The sequence below is a fragment of the Triticum aestivum genome, chromosome 1B, assembly GCF_018294505.1.
Source record: "Triticum aestivum cultivar Chinese Spring chromosome 1B, IWGSC CS RefSeq v2.1, whole genome shotgun sequence".
Lineage (NCBI taxonomy): Eukaryota > Viridiplantae > Streptophyta > Magnoliopsida > Poales > Poaceae > Triticum > Triticum aestivum.
This window is the reverse complement of record NC_057795.1, coordinates 455197419-455213741: the sequence shown is the minus strand read 5'-3', so window position 1 is coordinate 455213741 and position 16323 is coordinate 455197419. Positions and strand designations below refer to the sequence as shown.

The 16323-nt window shown below is 45.4% G+C and overlaps 1 protein-coding gene across 1 annotated transcript; it reads right to left on the bottom strand.

The window, feature by feature from the left end:
- Positions 1–1199: 1199 nt before the first annotated feature.
- Positions 1200–14687, bottom strand: LOC123131055 (ell-associated factor Eaf). The gene is made up of 4 exons (XM_044550825.1): positions 14313–14687; positions 11334–11686; positions 3922–3964; positions 1200–1850 (listed from the first exon to the last, which is right to left on the bottom strand). Exons 1-4 carry the CDS (start codon positions 14431–14433, stop codon positions 1417–1419), a joined length of 951 nt encoding a protein of 316 aa, XP_044406760.1. The 5' UTR covers positions 14434–14687; the 3' UTR covers positions 1200–1416.
- Positions 14688–16323: the final 1636 nt, after the last annotated feature.

Genomic DNA, 16323 nt, shown 5'->3' with positions numbered 1-16323 from the left:
TGCTTTGCCCCTTGCATGAAGCCCTTTGTCTAAATCATTGAAGCCCTCTGTTTGAACTAGCGAAATTCTTTTCTTGACCATGTCATAAAAACTGAGTTCAGTTTCAAATTTCTTTAAAAAGATTATTGTTGATTTACATATATTTCAATGAAGAGGTACATTCGATGAGGTTACAAATAAATGATAGCTCAGTTGTCCAGCCCAGCGATAATGTAACTTAGATATACTCCCTTATTTCCGATTTATAGGACTTACCTCAAAATTTTAGATTTTTCGTTTTAAAGTCTCAATTTGATATTTCCCATAACATGTTAAATTTTAAGGTGCATTAATTCACTGCATGCAAGGATTAAGAAAAAATTGACCAATGCATGTAGTTCATGCACACATACATTGGTAAACACAATTATTTGAGGAAAACGAGTACATTAATTGAGTGATTTTACAAACTATAAAAAATATTTCATCACTCAGCATCTACTTTGGTTGATGAGATTTTTGAATTGAGCCCTATAAGACTAGCCACAATGAAGAATGACATACACACATCACTAGATTATGTTACTACCTTCATAATGGGTAGTAACATAAATGTGGTAACATGCAAAACTTCATTTATTAGGTTATCAGCCATGTTTGGTTCATAAGTCCTGGAACTCTTTTCAGTCCCAACTAAAAATTCGGTAGTCCCCTACCTGTTTGGTTACTGGAACTAAACATGGACTAAAAGACCATGTTACAACTAAAAGTTCCAAAAAGACTCTTGTCTCATGGTCTTCTTTCATAAGTCCTAAATGCCCACATTAAGTCCCTAAGTCCCTCATGTTTGGTTTAAACGGGACTAAAAGAGACTTTTTTAAGTCCCTACACCAATAAGTCCCTTTAAACAAACACCCCATAGACTCATATTGCATTGGAACATGTGATGTTTCAGTAACTAGCTAAGTTACTTAACCTACCTCTATCGTCATTAACTCATTGTCACATAAGCAAAGTTGGACTCGATGTTACTGTTGAATTTACTCCCACTTGAAGTTACCAGTTACCCCCACTGTGGCTAGTCTAAACCAGAAAGGACGTAGTAGTTACTGCTCCCTCCGTCCCATAATAAAAACATTTTTGACACTATACTGGCGTCAAAAACGTTTTTATATTATTGGCGTCAAAAAAGTTCTTATATTATAGGACTAAGGGAGTAGTATCGTAAGAGTGAAGCAGGTATCGTATTGGTATCCCTCATAAATAAAAGAGTATTAAGTGAAGCATCGCTCGTACCTCCTTTAGTAATGATCTGCTCCCTCCTATCCATATTAATTATTAATTGACACTGGTTTAGTATAAAGTAGAAATATGGGTCGAAGGAAACTAAAGTGCGATTCATAGACAGCAAGTTAGGTCAGCAGCCTGAAACCGAACTCATATATCAATATCCCCTCCGGAGCTGGGTGAATCGCCATCACTGCCGTCACTACCACTGGTGCTGCTGCCGCTCCCGCTTCCACTCCCGCTGCCGCTGCTGCTTCCACTTGAACTAGAGGTGGCCTGCTCCACCTGCTGTCCTTCTGCATTGACTTGAGCTCGCAGCGCCTCAGCTGCATTAAGTCCCTCCTCAGCTTCGTCATTTACATCAACATCAGCAACCTCATCATCCATGTCGAGCTGATTTGGTAAGTTGATGTCAAAACCGCGATAAGACGTCCCTTGTGCTGAGGCCATATTATTGGGTGAGCCATTGTCATCATCACCGAGTATGTCTAGGTTTTCATCTTGGTCATTGGGATCAGGCGAAGAGGAAAATGGGTCTGTGGTGACTGGTTGATATGTAGAGCTCCTGTTACTGTTTCTTGGTCCTGTCATTAGCAAGGGGCAAATGAACATTTATTACAATCTTGGCCGACAAATCAAGAAATTTAGCATATCATAAATAACACAATCTTTGGCAACGCTTCAGAGTATAAAGGGTTTTTTTTTCTTGTTGCTCCATTTGAATCGGATGGCAAACTTGATTGTAGCATCGGATGCATGGTGAAGAATCACCATGATCACATTATTTAAAAGAAAAGGTCCACTTATCAACGCTCAAGGAAGGCAAAAGTTTACTTTTCAACCCTGAACTCCAAAACCATTTGAAACGCAACATTGAACTATTCAAACAGTCCACATTTGACCTTAGTGGTTCCACGAGTGCTTTCGGATGACGTGGATACCACATGGCTGCTATGTCATCGGCCGGGCGTGGCCGCTGCTCCGGCCATGGGCGGCGGCGTGGGGAGGTCCGACGGGTGGCCTCCCGGTGTCGTGGCGGCTTCACGATGGCTCGACGGATCTGCCCGCGGCAGCAGCCGGCTTCTACGGCGTCGGCTCGTCTGCGTGCGGACCGTCTCGACCTTCGCTCCATCTCCTCGTCGCCTGGGCGCTACTCTCATCAGAGGGCTGGTCCTCTCCCAGCTGCGGTCCACCGCTCGTCTCGCGCCCGGTGCTGCAGGACTGAGCTCGTCTCGCGAACGGTGCAGCAGGACCGAGCTCGTCCCCCTCTCGGTGCTACAGGACCGAGCTCGTCTCGCGCTCGGGGCAGCAGGACGGGTCGGTGGATGCCAGTTCTGGCCGGCCTATTGGGTCTCGACGCTAGGGGTCGCCTAGGGGTGCGAAAGGTGGGACCTTTCCGCCCGTCTCTTTCGTTGGGGTTGCGGCGGGTCTCGGGTGAGGTGGTGTCAAGGTCTTGGATGCCGGGGCGGCGGCCCTGGTGGTGGTAGCGCGGTGCTCTTGGGCGGAGCCTATGCCTTGGCGCTGCCCGGTCACCATGGCCGTGTGGGCGGCGTGGTTGTAGGGGTGTGGCATTCGATGGCGTTGAGTGTTGGCCGAGGTGAAAACTTGTTCTATCTTCGGACGGACCAGCGGCGGCGAAGATCGTTTCCTTCTTGAAGGCGTCGTCGCGGTTCTCATTGCCCCTCATGCGGCTCCAGGGGAAACTTTGATCCTTGGATCGGGTGGTGGCGGCGCTCCGGTGTCGTACCCTTCTTGAAGGCGCCGCCTTGGAGCACATGGTTCGTCATATGTAGCTTCATCTCTTCGTGGTGGTAGTGCTAGGGGTGGTGTTGCTGCGCTCAACGTCTATGTATCTTGCCATGGATGTGTGCGTGTGTTGCGGTGGCGTGTGTTTGTATTGGGTGCTTGATGTTCGGTGCTTTATATATAAAGCGGTGCGAAAGCCTTTTTCGGTATTAAGCTATAACTATACTTATTAATAAAGGGGCTATTGCTTCTTACCATCGTAATTTCATCGGTCCACCTCGCCCGATCGGTTTTTCCTCCCGCAATCTCATAGGTTGCACCGGTTTCCGTGGCCCGCAATCTCACAGAAGGATTAAGACTTTGTGTGATGCCTCACTTAGGGTACGAGCCCTCCCCCCCCCCCCCCTCTTAAAAACCCTACCCATAAGAATACATAAGCTACTTATCCCGCAAACGTTGGAACGATGCTACTTGGTTTTTATAACAAAACATTTGAGGTTATCACGAATAGGTATGCCAATATCCCGTAAACGCAAAGACAGCATTTGGAACAGATGCTACTTATCCAAATACTCATGTGCAACTGTTTGGGCTTGGCATGGCTCGTTTTCTTCTACAAAAACATTTGAGGGGCGATAAAAGAAACAACATTGCAGGGCCACAACAAGTTACAGATTTAAATAAGACCAAAGGAGTGAATTAGCCTATCTCAGGAAAGTAAAACCTGAAAAACAGGACTTCAAATTGCAATGACAGACTTACCTGCCAGCGTTCAATACAATCCTACAAAATATACTTAAAGGATCTTCTAGAATCAAAAAGGCCCGTATTCAAGACAGTAAAAGAAACTAAATAACTTAATTTCCACATCATGAACATATACAAGAATAAGCAGATTAAAGCAGTTACCTGGATTTTCAGGTTCACCAATGTCAATGTGCTCAACCTCAACCTGCAGGATAGTCAGAATCATGATTAGATACAAGGGCCTCTTGAAATATCTAGTATTAGACTGAAATTGTACAACATCAAATCATGAAGGTCGGCAAAGATTCCATACAATACTTGTATAAACCATGTCCACAGATTCATCATCTGACAATTTTAACTATGAATTTAGGGCGCACTGATGCACATTTGCAGGTAAATCTAGTCACAAACTCACGATACAATATTGTGTTATAAATATTGTGCAAGTGCAGTTACTACTTGATGCAGTTTGAATATAAACTCAGTCAAATGAACTAGCGTGCACAGGCCTATGAGGTGCATCTGCGAGAGAAAGGAGGATTTGTGCCACAACATGCAATACAGGAGGACGGCTGCGGCATTGTAGGAGGTGAGCGTGAAATGGCACGACAACGAGTAGATGATGCAGCAATGGTTTTGTGAATAGTGCTGTAGTGGCAATGGGTGGGAGGCTGGGAATCACTGTTCAACTAACAATACTACCTCTGTCCCAATTAACATGGCGCACACATATTTCGAGGTTCAACTTTGAGCATCAATTTGACAAAGTGTGGATTATGTGTCACAAAAATTATACCGTCCAATTTGTAGTAAAACAGTTACCAATGGTGTAAGCTTTATGACATATAATTCATATAATTAATTATTACTGGTGAAACTGATGGTCAAAGTTCAAACACGAAAAACAAGGGTGCCATGTGAATGGAGACGGAGGGAACCAAAAACACTGATTTGGAAAATACTCAGGAATGGGAAAGGAATCCAGGTGTTAAAACAGAGGAAAAACACAGGAACATGAAAGAAACTGGCGGTTGAAACAGAGGAATGCCAACACACAGGAATGGTAAAGGGTAATTAACTTTGAGCAAAAGAAACAACCATAACATAGATATCCAGGCAGCACCATCTATGCACCAGTGGTCTAACGTTCACCTATTCTTCAGCATGGTCTTTGTGAACCAGCCATCCTATCCCCAAGATCCAATGCAATTATTGTAGGAGGACAGCCCATGCACTACCCCCGACCTGCCTAGACACAAGCCATGCACCGGCGCACGTGCACACTACACTTGCACACGCCTCAACCCTGAACCACGCCCATGAGAAACAAAAGTTGCATTTGTGGGATCTGAACTCTATCTTGGTCTTTTGGACTTCCACAAAACAAGAGCTCGGGCCTTAATTCCGGTGAAATTAGAGGGAACCACGTTGTTCCTATGGTCTGCAACAGTGTTCCTTTGGATTGATTCCTGCAAAGTGCAAACCAAACAGCACAACAGTACCTATTGCCATGGAATAGAAATTCCTATGCACAATGATGGAGATCTTATATTCCAAATAGGACCCTACGGTTTACACAGCAATCAGCGGGACTGTATTTTACATAAGCAACTCAAGGTTCAGTTAAAAATGCAATCAATATTTGGGTATGTCATAAAATAGCACGATGAAATTGAAATACTAAGTAATAAATGATTTACTTTAGCAAATCACAAACATAAGACTTGTCTTGTGCAGTTCCAAAGGATGTTGGCAATCTTTTGAACTGATTAGTGTTGAACTAAGGCAAAAGTGTGACTTTTTATTGGCGCTATTTAAAATGCATCATATAGCCCTATTGTGTGTGACGACCTTGCATGGTGTCACGTTAGTTTGTTTTTCTTTGCGTAGTAGTAGTAGGGCCGAGTCGTGCTTCTTTTACGGCGGGCCAGTAGCTGCATGTGTGGCCTTGATCCATAGGACGTGGGATGGCACGTTCAGCGAGGGCCTGGTGACCGGATCGCATGTCCGTTACGCAAGGAAAACAAGGGAAGGATAACAGCAAAGCCGCAAGCCAGTTGTGCGGCGAACTTCTGTGTTCGTGAGCTGTTCGTCATGAGTACGTCGATCACTGTCCTCCACCACGGTTGATCCAAGGAAGAGAGAGAGAGAGACCAGGAAGAGAGGGCACGCAGCACCAAACGCTGCCACCGCTGGCGGATCACCCACACGTCGAGAAAAATGGAAAAAGTAGAGAAGTAGAGGGGCAGCACCTACTTCACCGCGCTGCCGGCCGCCATTCACGCGCCGCCGCTTGATGCGAAATCGCCGCCACCGCTCGCGAGCGAGAAAGAAAGGGAGGGCGGAGAGATAAGAAGTAAACACTTCGGCAGGTGACGAGCGCGGGTGGCTGCCATCATCCGCGAGATTTTCGCGGACGAGGCCAACCAGCTTTTGACGAGAATATTCTGAAAACCTGGTTATCCCTAGCCACTCTATCCCTCGACCAAACGCGCGGTACCATCTGAAAATCTGGCTATCCCTCAACCACCTATGGATGGCCAGCAAACCAAACGCCCCCTAAGTGGAAACATCGTTGCCGACCCCTATATTTGTGCTACCAAGTGGTTGCCTCCTAGCTCATGCATGTAATTTAAAGGCTTTTGGTGAACCCAAAATGCACAATGAGTCTAAGGACAACCATACTATCAATAGCGGCACAAGCAAAATAACTAGGTTCGAACTCCAAGTCAAGAACTCCAACCAAAATCCCAAAGTATTCGATTCCTACCACTCAAATTCCTCTATTTTTCCTATCCCCGTTACTTCCGAGTATTTCTACGTGGTACTACATGTTAAAGAGTATTAGTATTGGTCTAAGTCTCCTTACATATTCATATTGGTCCAGATTCCCATATGGTATCATGAACCCAGGTTTCAAGGGGGGTGGGTGTGCCGCAACTCAGCCTCCGATTGGAAAAAAATCGGTATCCGCCTCTCCATTTTGATAGAATCTCATCGGCATATCATGTCGTTCACATCTTGAACTACCCTGCTTCGATCTCATTTTCCTCGGTCTCCTCCGACCAATTTCTCTAACCGGTCCCCAGAACAGTTCTACTGTTGCTTCCCGCCTACATCATCAATGTATTGTGATTCCTCCCGCCCGCTGCTTCGCCCCCGTTCAGATTGGCCATGTACACCCAGCGGCTATCTGGCAAAGCTACTCCCAATCAAGCAGCTACGCCTCGCTCCCTCTGTTGTAACAGTATGTCCTAGTCTTCAGAAGCGATCTAGCCTATCGCTACCTCCCCTAATCGTGCCCTGCATGTAGGGGATCTCACCTGCATATGTATCATGTACAATAACTTAACAAATATATCAAGCACTTCCATATTCCTTTTTGGTAATCAAAGCCACGTTCTCGTCCCACCTCTCCCATGTCGACCTCCGGCACTGCCGCCGCTGTTGTTTCCTCCCCCGGTCCTACCTCCCAAGCAAGCGACGACCTTGGTCCTGAGTTTGGAGCCGGGAACCTCCCTCCTGCATCTGGTGCCCCTTCGCCTCTGCTGCCCAGCCCCGTGCCTCGGTCACTGATGATGCTCTCCTTGATGGACCTCGGGGGATTCATCCAGTTCAAGATGGGCCTCGACGCCTTCAACTTCACCCAATGGCGTAGCTCCATCAACTTCCTCCACGCTCGCCACCATGTGCAGGATCATGTTCGGCATGGGCATGCCAACCGCCTTATTGATCCCGAAATGGACAACAACATCGTCTTGTGGTCCCTCTACCATCGAGGGGGCCTGATCGACGTAGTCGCTCTGCCGGAATCCTCAGCTTACATGATCTAGGCCTGACTACACGAGTACTTCGACAACCAGGCCGGCGGCACGCTGCACTTGGGCCAAGAGTTCCACGCCACCGTCCTCGGCGACCTCTCCCTCAATGATTATTGTTGTTGTCTGCAACACGTCGCCATGGCCCTCCTGGGTTTGGGCAAACCGATCAGCAACTACACTCACCCTCCAGATGATTGACGGGCTCGAAAAAAAGCTGAGAGGCCTTCGTGATCCTCCAGCCGACGACGGTGTTGCCCTCGTTCACCCAAGTGCGCTCCCGCCTTTTCCTTGCCCAGGCTCTGGAGATCGCAGTGACTGCGCACCCAATAGTGGTCCTACTGGCCGTGGTCGGCCAGTTCAATGCAAAGTGCAATGGTGGGCATAGACATGGTCACGGGGACGCGCCAGGCGGACATGGCTCCAGGTAGCAGTCGTGGCTTGGGTACTTCGCCCCATGGGGAGTTGCACATACATGATCTATGGGGATAACCATGGAGTTGCAGTTTGGTTCCTCGTGGAAAATCAATGGTTGTTGTGAAGGCATGCCTTTATTTTGGTGGTTTGTTCAGAATGCATTTTCTACACCATTTTATGAACCTACAGGCAACGTGCTGCACCTAACGAATTGGTGGTCCACTCTTCCATGTCTACAGCCAGCTAATCCTATTTTGATGCTACTCCGCATTTGGGGGCTGCAAAACATTGGGATACCAGGATGCCTAATTATGTTCCTATTAGGGTTTACATCCAAATGGTGGAGCATACTTGCAGCATGTTCATGACATTGTCTTGCACAAATCATTCTGATGCTTGTGCATTATTCTGGACTCATGACACTATTTACAATGATGAAAAAATTTCCCACTACAGAGAGCAGCATCCTCGCCTCCCTGAGCGTATGGTTGTACCCAACATGTGCAGAAACACAGTACAGTTTCACGCTGCAGCTTCAGGCCCACCAACTGACAACAAAGTGTTGGGATCACGGAACTCTGGTGCAGCTACAGCTACTAAAAATCAGTTTGGAATCAACAACAATTCCTTGATACCATATGATGTTACAGGTACAACGCGATCATGCAACCCACCTCTTTTTGCACTCCATGGAGTTCCCAGGTTTCATCCTTGCCATTTCATGTGGTACAGTGAGTGCTTCCTAAGTGGGATGATGGAATCTTGAATCTTCATTGTCGGGCACCATTGCAAATGAGGAACGAGTGCCTATATGCAAGTGCAGATAAGCACATGTTGGAGTTGCCCTTTGGAACAGAACATGGTTGGGACCTCTGTTTTCAAGGCGTCCCTAAGGCGTCGCCTAGGCGACGCTTAGGCGTCAGGGCGCCCTGCGAGGGCAAGGCGTCCACCTCGCCTTAGGTGGGTGTCTAAGGCGTCCGCCTTAAGCTATAAGGCGTCCGAGGCGTCTGCCTAGGCGTCCGAGGCGTTGCCTTAGTCCATTTTGGACGCCTTAGCTTGCCAGGCAGGCAGGGGAGCTGTTTTAGGCGGGAAACAGAGTTTTGGCGGGAAACTGGAATCATGTTGGCGCCAACAGGTAAGAGGGGAGAAAGAGAGAGAGAGAAACAGCCCCCAATCCACACACTCCTCCCCCTCCTTCTCTTCAGTGGCCCCTCTCCAGCAGATCTGGTTCCTCCTCCTCTCCAGCAGCTCCTCCCCCTCCTCTCCAACGGTTCCTCCTCTCCAGCAGCTCCTCCTCTTCCTCCTGTCCAGCAGCTCCTCCTCCTCTTCCTCCTGTCCAGCAGCTCCTCCTCATCCTCCTGTCCAGCAGCTCCTCCTCCTCTGCAGTACAGCAACAACAAGCAAGAGCAACAGTATGCCCAATGCGGAGGGGGAGGATTCAGACTACGTTGAGGATGATGATGATGTGAGCAATGACGATCAAGAGCCAACTAATGTTGACCAAGATGGTGAAGACAACACCAATGCCAATGAGTTTGATGATGATGACTTTTGATTGAGCCTTTGAGAGTGGAGAGACATGAGAGAGCTGAGCTGGCCACCTTTATCCCTTTTGCTATGCTGGAATTATCTATTATTCTGTTTGTCTTATGTGGACTACTGGACTTGTGTCATTTGAATTGGTTAATGGTTATGTAATATGCCATGCATTGCAGATTGCAGTTGCACTCATACTTGCTATCTTTCTTTCCACTTTTGTTCGCTGCCTCACTTTTATTTCTATTTTTTGTGGAATGTGCACTGGTAAGTGATACATTATTCTAACATATTTGTTCATGACTTCATGTTGATGCAGAATTCTGTTGGGGAGAAAAGCAAGTGCAAAGAGGATGGGGGCTCTACAACAATCAGTTGCAAGGTGTGTATGGCTGTATGCCTAGTTGCTTAATGCCTACCAAATTCTACTTAATTCTGTTGCTTACAAGTCTCTAAGGCGTCGCCTCGCCTTATGCCTCAGCGCTTAGGCAGTGAGGCGCCCCCCCAGCGCCTCGCCTCGCCTTACCGCCTTAAAAACATAGGTTGGGACCTGATGCTTCTCGGACATAATCCACATGGCTTGAGCCTTGAAGGTTGCTTCCTTGACCACCCTGGTGCTTGTGTTCAGATTTTAGAGTGATGGTGTGATGGTGCTACACTGGCTCTTGGATTTTGTTCAGGCATTATTGGTCTACCTGTCCAAACACAATGAGATCCCGGCGGATATGACGTTTCTTGGAACTACGTCCTCAGCTTGAGGACAAGCCGCAATTTAAGGGGGCGAGAATGTCATGCTCCAAGGGTCATGCCCCTATACTCTTCATGGGCCTACTCTTCAGAATGGGCTATTGAAACTTGGGCTTAGCAAGGCTATGCTGCAACATCGCCTATATAGAAGGAGAGGCAACTCACCACATGACAGCGAATGGATGAATCGTCTTCAAACTTCTCGTTCCTCTCCCCCTGCTGCTACTGCATCCCATCCTCTGCTTGCTGATTTCTCATCCCAAATCTCCCTTGTATCTCCCGACTTCTATATAAGATTGTTACTGATCCGTCTGTCCGTTCCATCTCTGTACTGGTTGCTGGAGGTCGGACGGAGGTGTTGATAGTCTATAATTTGGATCTGGTTTGTATGGTCACCCAAATTATTTAGTTTTGGTAGTTAAGCTAATTGGTTGACACATTGTTTGAGAATGGCCACAGGATTGCAGCTCTAGAGGCCAGGTGCAGCAGGCTAGATGCAGCAGAACTGTGTATTGGAGCTCACGCATGAAGAGAAAGCAGGAAAATGATCTGGTTTAGAATACTTGAGATAGAATAGAAATATTTTGCATAATAAGCTGTTCAGCCAGAGCAGAGCTAAGATAGAAGCCGTACTGGTATTTGGCTCAGACCGATGCTTTTCGAGATCTGGCCAAACTAAGTAAAAAATTAGGAATATCCTCCGTTTTTAGAGTGGACTCTAAAAAAATAAGGGATAGAGGGCAGGTTAGGGAATCTGCTAGAGTGAATTTTCACCCTGAATCCTTTAAAATGGCAGTTTTTTAGATGGGAGGTGGGATTTAGGGAATCTGCTAGAGTTGCTCTAAGTACATATAGATGAAGCATCGATGGTGACAATGAACTCTGGACAAAGACATTATGTGCTTTAATATTTGTTAGTTCAGAAAGTACCTATAATTATATAACGGGATACCTATTGTCTCATGTCCTCTTCTTCCCAGGTCTAAAAATGAACAAATGATGAAGCAATTACCTAAATTTAGCTAGGGCATGTAACATGCTAACAGAACTTACCGGAACTGGGTGTATAGAAGGTTTGTTCGTTGCAGGCAACTTGCCAACTTTCGCTAATGGAGGAGAATGAGATTCACCCATTCCAGTAGTTGTAGCTGCCAAGGAAGTTGACTCTCCCGGAACCCGGACATGCCTTAATCTCTTGACTGCCCGGTGCAATCGTTCCAAGCGAAAGGTCTCACCATCAAAAAACAAGACACCATCATTATCCTTGTACTCTTCTTGGCTTCCCTCGAATGCCACCTTTGGCCTGCCAGGCTGATTGTTATGAAATTCCACAGTTACCCGGTTATCTTTGCTCTTCTGCAGAGAGCCAGCTTGAGTCTTGTCAATAGATGCTGGCTTAAATTCATCTGCAAGATCGAACAAACAAAAATGATTTAATGCAAAACAAAACATGATTGATACCATAAGACAATAAGAACACATGAGCATTGATGGATCAACAAGAGTACTCGGTTCTGTTAGATAGTGTAGAGGAGGAAGCTTGCCTGCTTCCTAGTCAATGATGAGCTATGCTTACCTTGATAAGTGTGTAGCAAGAAATTCACAGAAGATGCATAAAATATAACTTCAGGAAACATGGAGTTAATAATTGGAAAGATTAAATGTCACTAATGAATGCCTAAACATCACCCCATGGCTCAATACTTAGATCACATGAAGCATGAAAACAGAAGAAGGTTATGTAAGATCAATATGAGGCCCAAAGCATTTCCATGGCACGTGACAATTTCAGAAAGAAAAAAGCATGATACACTACTCAGTTGTGAAAAGTTTCACTGTCACATGGAAAGGAAATTCCTGGAAGATAGGCAACTAAAGCGGAAAAGTGCTTGCACTGGATTCTCAACAAAGCTACGTGACCAAGGACACTGCAGGATGATAAACACGTAGGATAGCAATTTGCTACTCTCGCCACTCTGCAACCCAACAATGGCCGCCATCTCAAGCCATCAAAGCGAGGAAACTTTCTTAGACAAACAATTGCACATAGTTTGGGGGACACAAAATTAGACTGTTTAGGTTAATCAATTGAATTATTTCTTGGGGATTTGTGAAAAGAAAAGGTGAAATGTCTTTAATATGGCCTTGTAGTACGAAACAGAAGGAGCTACAAAAACTACTGATAAGAGCTCCACTTCAAATTGTTTGTGTAAGAAAATACACAGGAAAAAGGTGCCCAACCTTACAGAAACTACAATGCCCAAGACTTATTTTTGTTAAGATCTATGAAAAAATAACTTCCGATAATTACAAAAGAGCGGGTTTGAGATAAATCGTAACGCTCAGTGATGCCATTTCAGAATCTCCAATTGAAAAGGGGCTACTTCCTATTGAAAACCAGGATATGTATATAAGGCCAAAATTTGGAAACAAAAGAAAGCAGGAAGAAGAAACACTTAAACAATAAATTAACTCCAGGTACTTAGAAAGAGAGTAGAAAGGATAAACCTTTCACCTGTTGTGTACTACCAGTGGGAAGCCCAAACAGAAAAAGAATAAGGGTGTGTCTGGTTGAGGTCCTGAGATGGAATATAATGGGCCAGTTCTAGATTTGGAGATTATTCACGTGCTTGGTTGAGGTGGTGGAATGGAATGAGTTGGTTCCTTGAAGCGGGATATTCCATGTAAATGTGGAATGCAGTGGTGGCTCCAAATCGGTCGGACGGACTGGTTCCGGGTAAAAATTCTCGTCATGTGCTCTCATGTGGCCACTATATCTAATTCTCTCTAACATGCAACTATGCCAACTCAACATGTGACCATGCATGAGAAAAGACCCACCTTAGCAGGCACCATGCATGAGAAAAGACCCACCTTAGCATGCACCATGCATGCTACTGATATATGATAAACATTCTACAACTATACAATCAGCAAATATAACAAATTATATGTATTATAGTTTCAATTCTCGTTACTATTCCAAATACTAATGTAGTAATGTTTCATAAAACCAAAGTGCATTGAAATAATTGCAATCAATTCCATCAATAACGGGACAAAGAAATAATGAAATCTTTATACCAGAGCACTGAACCAGAACAATGAAATGCTAAATAAAATGAAGCTGATTTATATATGAATGAATGCAATAAAATGCAGCATATTGTTGGCCAAAAGAATCTAAATTGTGAAACTAAATCTTTAGGCCTTGTACAATGCAAGGTGCTTAAGAGAGGTGCTTAGAGAAATAAACCAGATTTTTTTTAAGCACCTGTGCTTATTTGTAGAGGGTAGATGCCTAATTAGGCAACCCCTCCTATAGAGATAAGCTCTGGTGCTTAAGAAGAACTCGGTTTATTTTACTCAGCACCTTGCAATGTACAAGACCTTACGGTGCTTCTTTTGCTATTGACATCAAACTACTCCATAATTTCAACAACCGCTATCTGATCAACAAGACAAATTCATAGATCAAAACATATTAGCAGAAGATAATAATAAGCCCACAAAAGTGATTGGTAGTTCCTTTTGCACTAGATTCCTACTTATCTCTTCCCATGTACCTGTGTATATATGGATCTTGACCCTATGCAAAAGAGATAAAGTTGTTTTTCCTCTAACAAATTACACGTCTCCACTGTAATCACAACCCAAACATCGTAACAGGACACCCTATGGCAACCGATTCGATGAACTCCAGAACTCGAATACCAAAACGGGCATCACACACCATACCAACAATTGGTTGAAGAAAACCCCTACCTCTCGTCGAACTAAACAACTAATAATATATTGAAATAGGCTTTCGCCCCGCTTTATAGATAAAGCAACCATCCATACAACGAGTAACAAGCTGCGAAATAAACAAAGTGAGCAACATCACAAGCACGCACAAAGAAAACACAAAAGAAAAGTGGGAAAAAAGACCACCAAGTGGCCACATCATCGCGGATGCGGATCGTATTTCAAAGGCGGTGACGGTGCTAAACAAGAAAGAGGGGGGGGGGGGGGGGGGATCCGGTATCTTACAGCGGAGCGTGCAGAACTTGGTGGTAAGGGCGGGGTCGCGGCAGGAGGACCCCAATCGAAGGTCGTACCACCGATTCGGTTGCGGCGCCGTGCTCGGCTCGCCGGTGTTGTTGCTCGCCATCCCCACGCCGCTACGGGGCTGTCAGGTCGTAGTCGAAGCAACGGGGAGGAGTCCCGAAGGCCGCGGGTCGCCAATAGTGGATGGGCGCGGGTGCGTTGGCACTTGGGGTAGGGGTAGGCGTGGCTGCGAGGCAGGCGGTGGCGGCGCGCGGACAGCGGTGAGGGGCGGGGCGGGGCGGGAGGTCAGATGAGATCGAGAGGAAGGGTCGTGCTGGTGGGTGCGTTTGTTTTTTTCTCTCTCGCTCGTACCGCTTCAGGTTCAGTTGAGGACTGCGGGCCAAATATACCTTTCTTTTTTAAAAAAATAAAACATCCTCTTTATTTATCAGTAATAATGGTTACATCGTCTAAAAGAAAATTTACAATATCGTTCATAGGTTCCTCAAACCAGTCCCTTGTCTCAGAAAATTTGGCTACTCTAGCAACTTCATGAGCTATTTTATTTGCCTTTCTATTACAGTGTTCAAATCTAACTAACGAAAAATCATAAGCCAAAAAATAACAATCATCAAACACAGCTGCCGCCGCTCCCGCTGTATGTCCTCCATTCTTCATCGTGTCAATTACTTCCATATTGTCGGAGTTAACAACAAGTCGGTTACTTCCCGCCTTTTGTGCAAGTAATAAGCCAAAACGTAGTGCCATGGCTTCTGGTGTTAAAACATTTGCACAGCAATCCATCTTCCAGTTCCCTCCATCAATAAATCTTCCTTTATCATCTCTAAGTACAGCTCCCACTGTGTCTCTAAGCATGTCTCGATCGAAAGAAGCATCGACATTTAACAAGTTGCTCCCCACTTTTACCTATTCTCTCATCATGCACACTATTCACACCAGCAACTATGCCATCTCAACAAAAACCTGGTCCCATGAGAACATGTCATCACTTTCTTGGTCCACCCATGAACCAGCAGCTAACTTACATTATTGGCCACAAATGCAGCCACCAATGAACCAGCAAGCCACGTATTCAAACTATTGATGCATCTCCCAACTGTTCTCCCCAAGCGTACGTTTTAGTCTGTTCAGCTTCTTCATCATTGTCTTACCAAAATGTATAGGGACTATTTTGAAAAAATGACACGACAGTGAACCCGGCAGTCCGGCACACTCAATGCGTGCTTTTATTAGTAGGTATTAGTAGAACGCCCGTGCGTCGCTACGGGCTATAATACATATAAATGAATTAGACAAATAATTAAGGTCGTCTTCAAGGTTGAAGCTCATTTCTTCCTCTTACATCCGGACATGTTCGGACATTAAACGAGCGCCCGTGCGTTGCAGCTGGAGCATAATATTGCTTTGTGATGACATAAAAAAGATATATAGTGACATTTGATTAAAAAAAGATGTCGTGTGTAGTTTCTAACCATGTCGATATGTGTGTCCATCGTCTTTCTCTGTCAAGCTCTTTCGATTATTTCTTTCCTGGCATAGCAGGTCTCCTTGTCCAATCTATTTACCCCTTTATGTGCAATCACCTGGTCCCACTCCACCTCTCCTTCCTAGATGGCGTACTCATCTCATGTCACCCCAACTGCATTGGTTCTCATTCCGACATCATTTTGTCCCCATTGACTTGCCCTTCCATATCCTACATTAGTCGTAGCACACCTTACCATTTTGTTCACACATATCTCATCATCACCACATTCTGATAGGTAACCTTGGTCACATTCTGGCCAAGTATGAACTGTAGAACACACACATACACACAGTAGACTAGTAGAATGCCCGTGCGTTGCTACGGGCTATAATGTATATAAATGAATCAAATAAATGATTAAGATCACCTCTATGGTCGAAGCTCATTTCTTCCTCGTACGTCCGGGCATGTTTGGACTTCAAACGGGCGCCCAACGGTCTCAAAACTCAACCGACTGGACAGTCC